The 15,242-nt window shown below is 37.7% G+C and overlaps 1 protein-coding gene across 1 annotated transcript; it reads left to right on the top strand.

Annotated features, from left to right (window-relative positions):
• Positions 1 to 381: 381 nt before the first annotated feature.
• Positions 382 to 1,038, top strand: LOC145632773 (uncharacterized). Its single transcript, XM_081685112.1, has 2 exons — positions 382 to 480; positions 607 to 1,038. The coding sequence occupies exons 1-2, from the start codon at positions 382 to 384 to the stop codon at positions 1,036 to 1,038; spliced, it is 531 nt and encodes a 176-aa protein (XP_081541238.1).
• Positions 1,039 to 15,242: the final 14,204 nt, after the last annotated feature.

The following is a 15,242-nucleotide window of genomic DNA, read 5'->3' as shown; positions in this document are numbered from 1 at the left end:
TCAAGGATCAGGAAGGAAATGATTGACTCACTAATGATCTTGTTTTTAATCCTGTTAGGAGAGATGGTATTAATCCAATTAAGGCTAGTACTGGAGATGGTATTAATAATGACATTAGAGTGTTTAACTCTTTTGATGCTTTATCTGAGAAAGAGGATATGCATAAGGATCTAGGTGTTGTATTTGGATCTGTTCCTGTAGATGAAGTGCTAGCTAGTGATCAAGTTCCTGCAAAGGAACATGGATAGGGTGGCTGTATGGAATATAAGGGGCTTAAATAGCCCCACAAAGCAGATATAGATCAGAAGTGTCATGAGAATTCAGAATATTGGTCTCTGTTGTCTGCTAGAGAATAAGATAAAATTGTTTAATTTTCCTGTAATGTATCAAAGGTTATTTCTTGGTTGGTGCATTTCTACAAATTTCAATATTGTCAAGGGAGGGAGAATTCTAGTAGCTTGGCTACAAGATTTTGTCCAGGTAGATATCTTATGCATAACTTCTTAGTTGATTCATACTAGGGTAGTGAATAAAACTTTTTAGAAAGTGTTTTTCTGAACTTTTGTGTATGGCTTTAATGATACTCAGTAAAGGGGTCAGTTATAGGATCAATTCAGGAATATTTCTAGTGGTATTGATGGTCCTTGGATGGTTTCTGGAGATTTTAATTGCCCTTTAAATCAGGATGATAGATTTGGGAGGATGATCAGTAGTGGAGAAATGGCTCCTTTTAGGGAGTGTGTGACTTTCTGTGATCTCCAAGACATGGTGCATGCAGGTGCTAGATACACTTGGACTAATAAGCAATTGGGTGATGCAAGAGTTTATAGCAAGATTGATAGGACTCTTATTAATCCTAACTGGATTAATGCTTTCCCTGGATCTTTTGTTCATTATGATTCTGAGCTGTGGTATGATCATTATCATGCTATTGTTCATTTTGAAGAAGAAAGAGGAGGTTCTGGTCCTAGAGCCTTTAAGTTCTTTGATTTGTGGAGTAATCATCCTACTTTTTATGATTTGATGAAGAATGCTTGAAATATTCCTATTCATGGTAAATCTAAGTTCCAGGTGGTTAAAAAATTGAAAGAAGTTAAGAAATCCATGAAGAAGCTGAATAAAATTGAATACTATGAAATCGGTGGCAGATTTTTGGGTATTAAAAAGGAGCTTCAGAATCTTCAGAATGAGATTCAAAAAGACTATGGGAATGTGGCCTTATGTGATAAAGAGAAGATTTTGCTGGGAAAGTTTGCTAATGTAAGGAAGGATTACTATAGCTTTTTGCAGTAGAAAGCTAAGCTTAATATGCTTAAGTTAGGTGATGAAAATACTGCCTTTTTTCACAAAAGTATTAAAATGAATGCTTATAAGAAAATGGATGTTTCTATTGATGATATGAATGGTAATAGATGTGAGGGCAGACAACAGGTTGCAAAGGCTTTTGTTGCATATTATGAATGATTGATGGGTTCACATCAGACTTGTGAGATTAAAGTGGATCAGAATATTGTGAATGTAGGTCCTATTATTACTAAAGATCAGATTTCTTTGCTTAATACTTCATTCACCAAAGAAGACATAAGGAAGGTGACGACTTCTATTTCTAGAGTCAAGGCCCCTGGCCCTGATGGTTTTAATAGCAACTTCATCAAATTAACTAGGAGTACTGTTGGGAATGATATTTGTAATGCTGTGCTGGATTTCTTTGAGAATGGAAAGCTGTTAAGGGAGATTAATTGCACCAATCTTGTCTTACTCCCTAAAGTTGATCATCTTAAGTCTGTTACTAATTTTAGACCCATTGCTTGCTACAATGTGGTGTGTAAGGTGATCACTAAGTTGCTTTGTGAAGGGTAGGAGAATCAGTCTGGTTTTGTGAAGTGTAGGAGAAGTTGTCATAACATTTGTATTGTCCAAGATTTGGTGGGGAGATACCAAAGGAAGAATTCCCCTCCTGGTTGTTTGTTCAAAGTCGACATCAGAAAGGCTTATGACTCTGTAAATTGGGGTTTCTTGAGAGATATGCTTATTGCCTTACATTTTCTTGCTCACTTTGTTCACTTGATATTGGAGTGTGTTACCACTCCTAGATACTCTTTGGTGATAAATGGGGATGTTCATGGTTTCTTTCTAGGGAGAAAAGGCTTGAGGCAAGGGGACCCTTTATTCCCTCTTTTATTTGTGATCTATATGGAATATCTCACAAGGATATTCCAAAAAATTGGGATACACAAGGATTTTAAGTTTCATCCTAGATGTAGAGGTGTAAAGCTTAATCACCTTATTTTTGCTGATGATTTAATAGTTAGAGCAGAGGTGAGTCCAAGTCTGCTTCTTTACTTATGAGAGCCCTTGCAACTTTTGCTGCAACTTCTGGTCTCATTGCCAATGAAGGGAAGTCAAATGTGTATTTTTGCAATGTTGATCAATGTGAAAAGGAAGGGATCAAGAATGCTTCAGGTTTTCAAGAAGGTGAGCTCCCTTTTAAGTACCTCGGGGTAAGAATTAATGAAAAAAAGATGTCTAAGGATGACTATAGTACTTTGATTGACAAAATAGTTGCTAGAATCAAATCTTGGGGTGGGAGAACTATGTCATATGCAGCTAGAGTAACTTTGGTGAATTCTGTTCTCATGTCTTCGCCCACTTATTGGGCCTCTCTCTTTATTTTGCCCAAAAAAGTCTTGGAAGGAGTGATTGTAATCTGCAGGAATTTTCTTTGGGATGGGAAGGCTATCTCTGGCAGATCCCCTCCTATCTCTTGGGATATCATTTGTAGGCCCAAGAAGCAAGGTGGTCTAGGTGTGCAAGATTGCATTATCTGGAGTATAGCAGCTATGGGGAAATATATTTGGGATATTGCCAACAAGAATGATAGATTATGGCTTAGGTGGGTCAACCATCACTATATTAAAGACAAAAATTGGAAGAGAATGGGCTATCCTGCTCAGGCCAGTTGGCAATGGAAGCAGATTTGGAAAGTTAAGGAACAGACCAAAATTGGCTTTACAGGCAGTACCTGGAAGCTAAATGCTGCTGGTTACTATGTGAAATCAGCTTATAAATGGTTGCAGAATGTTAAACCTGATTTCAATTGGTGCAATAGGGTCAAGTACAACATCCCCAAGCATAGATTTATAGTTTGGATGTTATAGGGAATATTTCAATTATTACCCCAAACTTGAACCCCACTCTGATCATACACTAAAGTACGGGGGCGTCCAAAGGGAAGGAAGCTAGAGCAAAAGAGTAGCGCCAAACGACAGGTTAGCACTTACTCGGATGCCTCGTACCTCTTTCTAATAACAAAATACACACGTTAGTAACTTCAAGGAAAATAAAAAATTAAAGAATTAAATTAAATAATTGAAATAGAGATTTGGGACCAAACCCTCGGAAATATCAAACCTTTCTTGTCTAGGGCGAAGGCAACTTCAAACTTGGATAGGTGTGTCTAGTGCTAAAGTATGAGGAATTGTGTTGGTAAAAGGATAGGCTAGAAAAAGGGAGAGAGAGAATAAGCTTTAGCTTAGAGAGAGAGAGAGAGAGAAGAATTAGATAATTTTGGTTATTGAAAAACGGAGGTCCAAGGACCCTATTTATAATAAAATAGTCCGGAATTGATAGAAAATAATCAGAGTTAAAAAAGGAATAAAACACGCCTCTGTCGCCAACGACGGGGCTTTGTCGCCAGGCGACAGGCTTTGTTGCCAGGCGACAAACCTGTCGTTTGGCGCTGCAAGACAGTTTTTTGCAGATTTTTTTTATCATATCTTATGATCCAGAAGTCCAAATAAGTCATATAATATGTCGTTGGAAATATCTTGAAGTCTACTTTCCAACCCAATTAGAATCAGATTAAAATCTTAGAAAATTTGCTAAAAATAACACCACCTTTCACCGGTCTTCCAAGAATAGAACGACCTTTAGATTATTCCAAAATAACACCACCTTTGACACACATCTGCCAAAAATGAAACAAAAAACCGGTCACCTATTTTACAGGTTACCCTGGGACACGTGTCCCAGTATGATTTGTCAGTTTTATTTTTAATTTTTGATAAAAAAAAACTAAAAAAAAATAAAAAAAATAAACCCCTCTTCCCATCCCCTTGCACCGGCCTCCACCACCCCCCCACCAAGACCACCCACCTGAAACCACCTTCTCCCCGGCCCCCTTCCCAATTTCCGCCACCCCTCCCCATCCTGACCCCTTTTCCGACACCCCTTTCCTCCCGGACCCCATTTTCGACACCCCTTCCTTTCCGACCCCATTTCCGGCACCCCCTCCACTTTTAGGTAACCTCCTCCCCTTCCCAACCCTTTTGCAGCACCCCCCCTCTTTCTCGAACATCAGGAAACAAATCCAGGGGCTTGAAGTTTGGGGTTAAAGTTTGATGGGGGGTGGTGATTCGGGAAACAAAAACCACCACAACAATTTGGGGTTAAAGTTTCGGGTGGTGATTCAAGGGGGGAAGGGGGTGGAGACGGTTGTTGGAAGGGCGAAATTGGTTCGCCAGAATAGTGGAGGTGGTTTGGCGCCGGCCAGTAGGGAGACGAGCGTTTTCGAGGGGAAGGAGGAGGGTTTTTGAGGTGAATGAAGAGGGTTTTAGGGCGGGAGGAAGGTGGTTCAGTGGAAGGAGCTGGTGGTCGGGGTCTGGGTTAGGAAAGGTGTCGCCGACGCCGGGGAAGGATGCTGGGGCTCTGGCCGCCGACGGTTATGGGGAGGCCCAGCGGTGGGGGTGGCTGCAAGGAGGGAGGTTTTTTTTTTTTTATTATTATTTATATATTTTAATTTTAAGTATTGTTTTTTTTAGGTTTTTTTTTTTAAAAAAAAAAATCTTAAAAAAATTGATTAATGATATTGTGACACGTGTCACTAGTAACCTTTTTAACAGGTTACCAACAGGTTATGTTTCATTTTTGGCAGATGTGTGTCAAAGGTGGTGTTATTTTGGAATAATCTAAAGGACGTTCTATTCTTGGAAGGCCGGTGAAAGGTGGTGTTATTTTTAGCAAATTTTCCTAAAATCTTTTGTAGATAAAAAGATATGGCCGAAATAGTGGAAGGGTGTCAGTTTTGGATAGAGTTTCATATTCCATTCATATCTTTTTCGTTATAGCTCGGATTTAATATTATAATATATCATTGGAAAGATAATTTCAAGATCTATCAAAAAATATAAGATTTTGATAAAGATTATGAGGCACGAAAATAATATTTGAATATATTCCATTTCTCACAAAAGGAGTAGTTTTATTTAATTTCAAACTCTTTGAAACATAATTATCAATCCTAACTCCATAAGGATTTAAGAGAACCTTCTAGAGTATTCTAGAAGATTATAATCAATCCTAATAGCTTTAGGAATGATAATTAATAATAGGCCTTCCTCTAGATCATTGGGCCGTATGTATGAACCAAACCGGACCCAGTTTAGTATTTTGGCCAAAACTTCCTCATTATTGACAAGGGAATAAACGCGTCGTCAATTGTCTATCCCTAGATCAAATACAATTTATACAACCTAAACAAACCTAATACGAGTATAAGGCAAGCATAGGGGTCGAACCACAGAGAACGGTAAACACCACCAAATGTTATCGACAATTAAGCTAGTCCGGAATAGGGGATAAATAAAATAAAGTCTAAAAATGCTAAAACAAGAAATAAAACATTAAGGGAAATGGTTTAGGTATAGCATTCACTTGAACATAAACAAAGGCATAGAAATTGAATTAATTATGAACTAAACATGCTCGAATATCGAAATTAAGAATCCAATCTAGCCGCCTTCCGGGGTCAATTGGCTTCTCCTAACATAGCCTCTATGTTTCCACATTAGAACCATATACTAGGAGATACTATTAAATAACAATCGATAGTAATGAACCTTAACTAAGTCAACTTCCGTTTCTTGTTAGCAAAGATTCACCTTTAATCAACCAACAATGTGCACTTGCAAGAAGATTAAAGAATATCAAGCATATAAAGACTTTAATCACAAATAAATCAATTCTAAACCCTAGAACATGCTCAAGGTCCAACTACACCACAACCATCCCCTTAATGGGGAAATTACTCACTAATCATGATAATAACAAGATTAATCAACAAATATTCAAGAATCAACATGATCAACAAGCAATACCAACAACTAAAATAATAATCAAAATAAACAAATAAAAATAGAGGAGAGAGAGTAAGAAATTGCTCATTAATTGAAGATGAAGGTCTACAAAGGATTGAACAAGCTCCTTCTTCAAAATCCAAGTTCATTAATGAAGAAAACCTCACTTTCTCTCTCTACCAAAGAAGACTAATCCTAACCTAACCTAAAACTAATTAGAGAGATGAATAGATAGTTATTCCCTTCTTCTAATTACCCCAAAATTGGGTATTTATACTAAGCTAATAAAACTAGGAAAAATAGAAAAATAAAAGAAGGAAATAAAATAAATTAAAAAGGAAAGTAAAATAAGAAACTAAATATAAAAATAAAAGAAGAAATAAGAAAAAGGGAATAGAAAAGAAAGAAAATAAAAATGAAAGAAAAAAGAATATAAAAAGAAAACAAAACCAACTAATCAAATCCCCTAAACCGGCCCTTCTCCTTCATCTTTCACTTTGCTGCTTTGTGAACTTCATCACCACCGTATCACATCATCATCAACGGACATCATCATTACAAATCGAAATCAACGGTAATCACCAAGCTCCAATTGTTTGCTCTCATTAATTATCACGTGTGAAGCTCGTGAAGTGGTTCGATCGAACCGAGGGTAGGTGCGGCCGAACTACGGGGTTGGTTCGGTCGAACCATGGGTATGTTCGACCACTCCTCTTCGATTAACGAAACCCACAAAGTCTCTGACTCGCGACCGAACCACCAACGGTTTGCCCGAACTTGATTAAATTGCTAATTGTTCTGATTTTTGGGTCGATTGGTGGTTTGAGTAGTTGCGGGTCAGGTGTGAAATTGGTGGTGTATTGGTGTGGGTTTGGTTGATGTGGCTGCGTAGTTGGTTGAGTCGGGTTTGGTTTGGTTTGGGTTGTGGGGTGCGTGAATTGGTGGGTGATTGGTGGCAGCAAGGTGCGGTTTGTGGGTGCTGGTGGTGATGCGGGGTGAAGCAGGCTGGGTTACGGTGGTCAGGTTGTGTTGCTGTTGGTGTTGGTTGAGCAGGTGTGTGTGGTGTTTGCGGGGTGAAGCAGGGGAAGTTGCTGGTGGTGTTAGGTTGCGCAATGTTGGTGCTGTTGGTGCTAATGGAGGTGCGCTGGTGGTTTGCGATGTTGGGGTTTGGCAGGCTGCTGTGTGCGTGAGGGAGCAGGGGAGTTAATTGGTTGTGTGTGGTGTTAGCAGCTGGCGGGCTGTGGTGTTTGATTGGTGGCAGCAGGGGAGAAGCAGAGGAGGTTGGCTGAGGGGCTGCTGTGGTTGATGTGGTGGAGGATAAGGGAGGTGGGGTGAAGGTTAAGGGGCAGCAACAAGGTAGCACAACACAGTTTGCTTGGCTCAAAATTTGTGCCTCGAACCTCGGACTTCGAACTTGATTTGAACATGGAAATCGAGCGTCAACCCGAACACACCTACAAACACGAGCAAGATTGAGGAGAGAATTGGGACAAGGAATAAAATAAAATAAAAAGAAAATAAACAAAGGACGAAATAAAACAAAACCACGACAAATAAAATAAAATAAATAAAATAGAAATAAATAAAATAAAATAGAAAATAAGAGACATAAAACTAAACTAATAAAAATAAACAAAAACTGTACAAGCAAATAAAGTAAAATAAAATACGAAAATAAACTAAAGCTAATAAAATAAAGAAAATAAACTAAAACGCTCCAAAATTACCGAATAAACAAGAAACTTTATTAAAAAGAAAACAAGAGAAAGAAAGGTAAAATAAGATAAAATAAACACGAAAATGACTCTAAAACTACTCCCTAAGAGTGACATAAATGTCACTCATCAATTATTCATCGGAATTGGGCTTATAATATATCCTTGGAAAGATCTTTTCAAGACCTATCAAACTACACTATTATTGGAACTTTATTATGGACCAATAAACTAGACTACACATTTTTCATAAATAGGGTAAGAAATGAAATATTTTCAAAAACAGAAAGAAGAGATATTTTAATAGAAACATCCTCATCACTAGACTTCTCACAGTTTCACCTCGTTCGATAATCAAATGACATGAAAGGTATTCATCACTGGGTTTGGTTTTGGGGAGACACATTTGGGTGTCTATAGATGTCTCTGTGGGGAAGACTTAGAACAAGGAACAAGCTTCTGCAGTATGGAGTTATCAATGATGATTCTTGCCCTTTATGTGATGCTGCTTCAGAAACAAATGAGCACTTGTTTTTTTGGCTGTGCTTACGGTCAGAAATTGAAAATGATAATGCAGGATAAAATTCAGAAGACAATGGACTTTTGGAACTTGATTGCTTGCAATGAGTGGTGTTGGAAGGCAAAGAACAAATTTCAGAAGCAGGTAATGCAGAGTTTAAGTTGTGCTCTGGTGTACAACATTTGGCAGCAAAGAAATGAGGCAGTCTGGGAGGGGAAAATTGGTAGACGTGAAGTTGTTGTTAATAAAATTTGTATAGATGTGTATCATAGGATATGTAGTAATCTTTCTTGTAAAGTTAAGGCTAAGGATTTAGCTTGGTTAAGAGGCTTATGCCTAGGGGTTTAGTAACCTCCATGTAATATTTTTTTGTGATTAATAAATTTTTTGCCTTTTCTCAAAAAAAAAAAAAAATTGTTAATTATCTTATTAAGAGTGATTACAAGTACAAATTCCCTTTAAACATGCATAAAATGCGTGATCAAGCAATAACAATAATAATAAATATAATATCAAGCAACATAATATTCACAATTATCATCATCATAATAATAATATTCTCAACCTCAAAACATAATAATAATAGCAAGATCCTAGGCATGATACTAACAAGATTAATAATAAACCCTAGCATGTCACTAAACATTAAAGATCAATTAGCCCTAACATGACACTGACATGATATTAGGAAAGAAATAGGGAGCATCATAATGATATACATGATATTAGAAATTTTAGTTGACCCTAAACATGATACTAGGAAGAAATAAAACATCCTAACATGATACTAGGAATCAATAAAATAATCTAAGCATGATTTCTATATCAAAAGATCAATAAAACAATTAAAGTACTTACTTCGATGCCTCGTACCTCTTTCTAATAGCAAAATACACACGTTAGTAGCTTCAAGGAAAATAATAAAACAAACAATTAAATAATTGAAATAGAGATTTGGGACCAAACCCTCAGAAATTATCAAACTTTTCACGTATAGGGTGAAGGCAACCTCGAACTTGGCTAGGTGTGTCTAGAGCTAGTGTATGTGGAATTTTGTAAAAGGGAAGGTTTAGAAAAAGAATAGAGAGAGAAGGAAAGCTTCTAGCTTTTAGAGAGAGAGAGAATAGAGAGGATTGTTGTGAATGATTAAAAATGGGGAGATACGACCACTATTTATAGAAAAAATAGCACGGGATCAAAGAAAGTCGTATTCGGAATAAAATACCTCATGTCGCCAGCGATAGGATTCAGCGCTAGACGACAAGAGCAGCACCAGGCAACAGCTGCAGTGCCAGGCGATAACTATTAGTGCCAGGCGACAACTCTGTCGTCTCATGCTGATTCACAAGTACAACGCGCTTTTGTACGCGGAATCATCTTTTAAATCGGTTAACAGGTAATTTGGCGTCTAAGCAGATTTAAAATCATGTTTGTGACAAATATTATATTTTATTCAAAATAAAACATCTTTTAAAAATATAATTATCAATCCTAATCTTATTAGAAGTAAAAAGAACCTTTTAGAGACTCCTAGAAGATTAAAATCAATCCTAATTACTTTAGAAATAATAATTAATAGGCCCTCCTCTAGATCATTGGGCCACATGTAAAATCATTGGGCCTAATTTAATTTAATCCATAACTTCCTCATTATTCATCGGAATTGGGCTTATAATATAACATTAGAAAGCTCTTTTCGAGCCTAATCTAACTACACTATTATTGGACCCTTATCATGAACCAAACTAAATTGGACCGGCTATTTTTCATAAATAGGGTAAGAAAAGGAATATTTTTGAAAACAGAAAGAGAAATATTTTAATAAAAACATCCTCATCATTAGACTTTTAAAACTTTCACTTTGTTTGATAATTAAATGACGTGAAAGGTATTCATCACTGGGTTAGGTTTTGGGGAGACACATTTGGGTGTCTACAAGGGGCTAACTGGCGTACCAAGGAACCCAATAAATCAATATTAGCATTTGACTCTAGTTGATTTGATAAGTTTTTGCGTCCTTTTGCTTCAAAATTTTTGTAAAGATCACCTGTCCATCTAGAATTTAGTGTGCCTGCATTTATATTTTTGATTATAGGACTTTGCTCATATTTTTCTTAGGGCTGACCTAAGTTTTGTTGTGCTTGACTCTTGTGATTTGTTGACTAAATGTGTTTAACTGACTTGAGATTAACTCAATGTGTTTGGACACGACATGACTCAATGTGCATGACTCGCGTGTGTATTGTAATGTGATTGTGCGACTCAAAATGCAAAAAGCAAAACTTTTCCGTCATTTTTGTGGAGGGTACCGACTTTCTCCCAAAAAAGAAAGACACAAAAAAGAATTGAAGTGTGTGTTTGAGGTGAATGTTGAATGAGCTTAGTCAAATGTATGCGTCGACGTTGCATCTCATAGTGCAAGGATTATTTCATCCTAGACTATCTCAATTATTGACTCGATGATGAAATTATTTGGGTAACTTAGGCACGAAGGCTAAGCACTTCATACTTTGTGATGCAATGATGAGTGATTTTGATATGACAAAGCGTACTTCAACGTTGTGTCAAGATTTCATGACAAAAGGTTCGTAAGGGGAGGATTATTTGTCTATGTGTTTGTGCAGTGTGTGAAAGTGATACTAAGTTAGGATGCAAAGGCTAAGGTGTGGAAAAATATATATATTTTTGAAAAGAGTCAAATAATGGTGACTCTTAGGCTAGGTAAGCTAATAATGTAGGGATCAACCCCCAAGTCTAGCTCTAAATGGATAGGGATGAGCATCGGAGATCCCTTGATATGATCATGCATGAATGTGTATATGAATGCATTTTATCACTGTCGCACCTTGATGTGAGGTTGCCTACGTATCCGTTAGGAATCAGGCCGAACGTAGCTCTAGCCTAACCTCGCACAAGTATGTGTATACCTCAAAAAGGTCTTTGAAGGTTTTTAACGTAGATAGGCTAAAGGTTGAAGAAGAAGGGGATAAAGGCACAAGACCCTAGATGAGCCCCCAAAGTGTGCAACCTTGCTTTAAAAATCTTTATATTTTTATGCTTGAGGTTTCCTCACTTTTTCTTTTGTTTTTTTTTGCTCTCTTTTTTTTGCTTTATCATTTTTTTTGATAAATGTGGGCAATCCCGATCATGCGTTCTATCACTCACTTGGCATTCATGTTTCTCAGGCACGGTACCTTGTACTCGATAGGAGACGCAATCTGCACTAGTACATAAATGACCTAAGGTAACACCACATGGTATCACTTTCAAGGCTATAAACTTAAATAGCTCATAAGTAACACTATTGTAACACTTTGACATTATGTAACACTTGATTGTAACACTTTGATATTAAGTAACACTGAATTGTAACACTTTAATATTAAGTAACACTTTATTGTAACAGTTTGATATCAAGTATGTATTAGTAGTAGAAAATGTAAAAAAGAATAAAATAATAATAATTCACAGTTTCACACTTGATTTATATGGAGTTGCGGAGTAATTCCTAACCAGTAGTCTAGATTATTCCTCACCTCTAAAATCACCAACACCACCATCATTAGTTTTCTCTCTCCTCCTCACAGCCACTTCCCTTCCCACAACCACAACCAATTTTCACTATCTCCGTCACCACTATACTCTCTCCTGACCTCCTTCCCACTAAAATTTCCCATCTCCCCTCCAATTTTCACGGGGGCAAAGGTGAAGAATGTTTTCCACCACCTCATTCTAGCTGACGCTTGCAGCAACCATTCGAAAGCCGCACCATCACCTCTGTTCCCTCCTACAAAACAACGCCATCAACACCTCCAATCGTAACTTTTTAACTTTTTTTTTCCTGATTTAGGGTTCTTCATTTGTTTTAATTTATGAAATGTTTTGATTTTGGGGATTTCGTTTTATTTATTTATTTATTATTTTGATTTTTCGATACAAATAGAAGACGGTTTAGTGAATTTGGGGAATTCGTTTTTTTTTTTATTTTTTTTATTTTTACTTTGCAATTACCTGCTCTTTATTACTTTTGTTGTATGGTGCTGTAAATTTGTCAGGATTAGGGTTCGAAATTTTAGGATAGGGTGCAAATTTTGGGTTAGGATTCACTTAGGAGGATGAAGATGATAATTAAGCGTTCCATAGAGCGAGGATGGGGAACCATGATGGGTTTGAGCAGAATTAGAATAATCATAATTATAGTCATAATCATAAGGTTATTTTAGATTTTAACAACACATAAATACGCGAAAATTGTTTTTAACACCTCCATAAAAAAGGGATTTTAACACCTCCATAAAAAATGGATTTTAACACCACATAAATTTCCAAAAATTTGTTATTACCACCACTTAACTTATTCCGTTTAGGAATCCGTTAAGTGGGCCCATAAGCCACGTGTCATGTTATTATTGGCCAAAAAAAGAAAAAAAACCTAAAACTACCCAGCCACCACCGCAGCGCCACCACCGCCCTCTTCCCAACATTGCCTCCCCGAACCCACCATCGGCGTCGCACCACCAGCCCCAACCCACCTGAACCCTCCCCCTCCCTTTCCCATAACCCTGTCGTCCCCGAAAATAACGAAACCTAAAACTCTAGTTCCCCAAAACGGCCACGAATGTGGCCACAAATGGCCGAAATCGGCTGATTTCAGGGCTCAGTGGCCTTAACCGACCCATTTTGGCCTTTTAAGGCCGGATTCGTGGTCGTTTAGGGGGTACGAGGGTTTAAGGTTTGGTGGATTTTGGGGGCGACACGATTGTGGGAAAGGGAGGGGGAGGGTTCAGGTGGGTTGGTGCTGGTGGTGCGACACGGGTGATGGTTTTGGGGAGGGAAGTGGTGAGTTGGGGGGAAGGCGGTGGTGGTGCGGGGGTGGCGCTGTGGTGGTGGCTGGGGTAGTTTTAGGTTATTTTATTTTATTTTTTTATTTCTCTTTTTTTATTAAACAAATAAAATGCTGACACGTGTTATTGTGGGCCACACTTAACGAAATTTTTGGATGGAAATCGTTAAGTGGTGGTAATACCAAATTTTTGGAAATTTATCTGGTGTTAAAATCCATTTTTTATGGGGGTGTTAAAATCAATTTTTGCGTTTTTGTGTGGTGTTAAAATCTAAAATTTCCTAATCATAATAATAGTAATAATCATTTTAATTATAATCAGTTTAGTAATGGTGGGAATGGAATGATGATGTAGTCACGGGATAAGTATGATTTAGTGGTTTCTTATCATATTATTGAAGATGGATCTGATTTTGGATCTTTTACGTTATAGTGTCATTTATGGCATTCATAGGGTAGTGTTTTAGGATATTTTTACTATATTTTTCATGCTTTTCTTTTATCATTTTGGCCATTTCTCCTTTAGTTTCTCTATTTCGTCTTCCTTCGTGTTTTACTTTCCTTTATGTGCTTTTCTTCGTGTTTTCCTTTTATATTGCTTTTTTTCTCTTCTGTTTTCTCTCTTTGGTTTGTCTTGTAGGTGCTTAAGGACTTAGCTTCGCAAAGGATTCATGAGGAGCAAAAAGAGCTAAGCAAAGGAGATTCAAGCCTCTTGAAGAGGGCTCGAAAGGGCGCTCCACTTTTTCTCATGGCCGCGGGCGCGGGTTATATGCATCATTTTGGTATTTTTGGGCAGGAACTCTCTACGCCCTAGCCGCGGTCTAGCCGCGGGCGCGGAGGATCTTGAGAGACCGCGACCCCCCTACTTCACCTGGAACAGGGCATCTGTCGCGCCGTGAGCCGTGGGCGTGGGTGGCATTGCCGCCGGCGCTGGCTACGGTACCCGTGGGCGCGGGTCTTGCCCAGATTGCCCTCGGAGTTAGTTATGGGTTCCGTACCCATTTCTGCATGCCCGTGGGGTCTTCTTGGAGAGGGCGCGACCGATCAGTTTTTCTTCTTTGTCTATAAATACTCTTGTAAATCCTTTTGAAGGCTAAATTTTAGATAATATTTCATTTGCTTAGTTTTTAGAGAGAGAAACTAGAAGGAAGTTAGAGAGAAAGTAGAGATTGTAATCCTTGGATTTGATTTGTAATTTAACATTGCTTCTTCAATCGAGTTTGGAATTCTTCTTTATATCAATCAAAGTTTGTAAGATTTCTTTCCTTTGAATTTACTTCAATTGCAATTTTCTTTTATGCTTGAATGTTTGGTTTGGATTTTTATTTAGCTTTGAGAATTTGTTGATTGATTTTATTTCCTTTTGATTTAGCTAGAGATGAATATGTTTGTGATTGAATTTGCTTTGGCTTTAATCTTCATCATGATTAGTGAGTAGATTAGTTGCTAGGGAGAAGGGGAAGCATGCTTGATTGATGATTTTTTCTAGTTGATGATCCGTGATTGATTGAATTGTTGCAATTAAATTGGTTAACATAGTTGTGCATGTGATTAATTAGACTAGGAGTGATCAGCCTATAAGATTAATCTAGATTGCATTGCAAATTTCAAGTGAGGAAGAACCGCAATAAGAGGAACAAGCAAGAATGGGAGAGAATCCGAGAGTGGCATTGAAAGAATTGGGGATTCCCGATGCATATATATTTGAGAGTGGAATTGCTCCACCTACAACACCAGCAAATGATTTTGAAATTAGGCCGGCTATGATCACTTTGATAGAGAGGCGACAATTTAGTGGAGCCAAGCATGAGATCCCGCTAAATCATCTCAAGGAGTTTAAAAAATATTGCAATACTATCAAAGTGAACGGAGTTTCCCAAGAATTAATCCTCCTCAAGCTCGTTCCCTTTTCTCTCATTAGGCGTGCTTTGGAATGGCTAGACAAGGAGGTTAAGCTGAATTCTCTAACTACATGGGACGAGGTTACAAAGGAATTTCTAACCCGTTTCTTCCACAAAAGAAAACGGCGG

Source organism: Chenopodium album, chromosome 5 (assembly GCF_948465745.1).
Source record: "Chenopodium album chromosome 5, dcCheAlbu1.1, whole genome shotgun sequence".
Classification (NCBI taxonomy): domain Eukaryota; kingdom Viridiplantae; phylum Streptophyta; class Magnoliopsida; order Caryophyllales; family Amaranthaceae; genus Chenopodium; species Chenopodium album.
The sequence above is the reverse complement of the archived record's forward strand: the minus strand, read 5'-3'. Positions and strand labels throughout refer to the sequence as shown.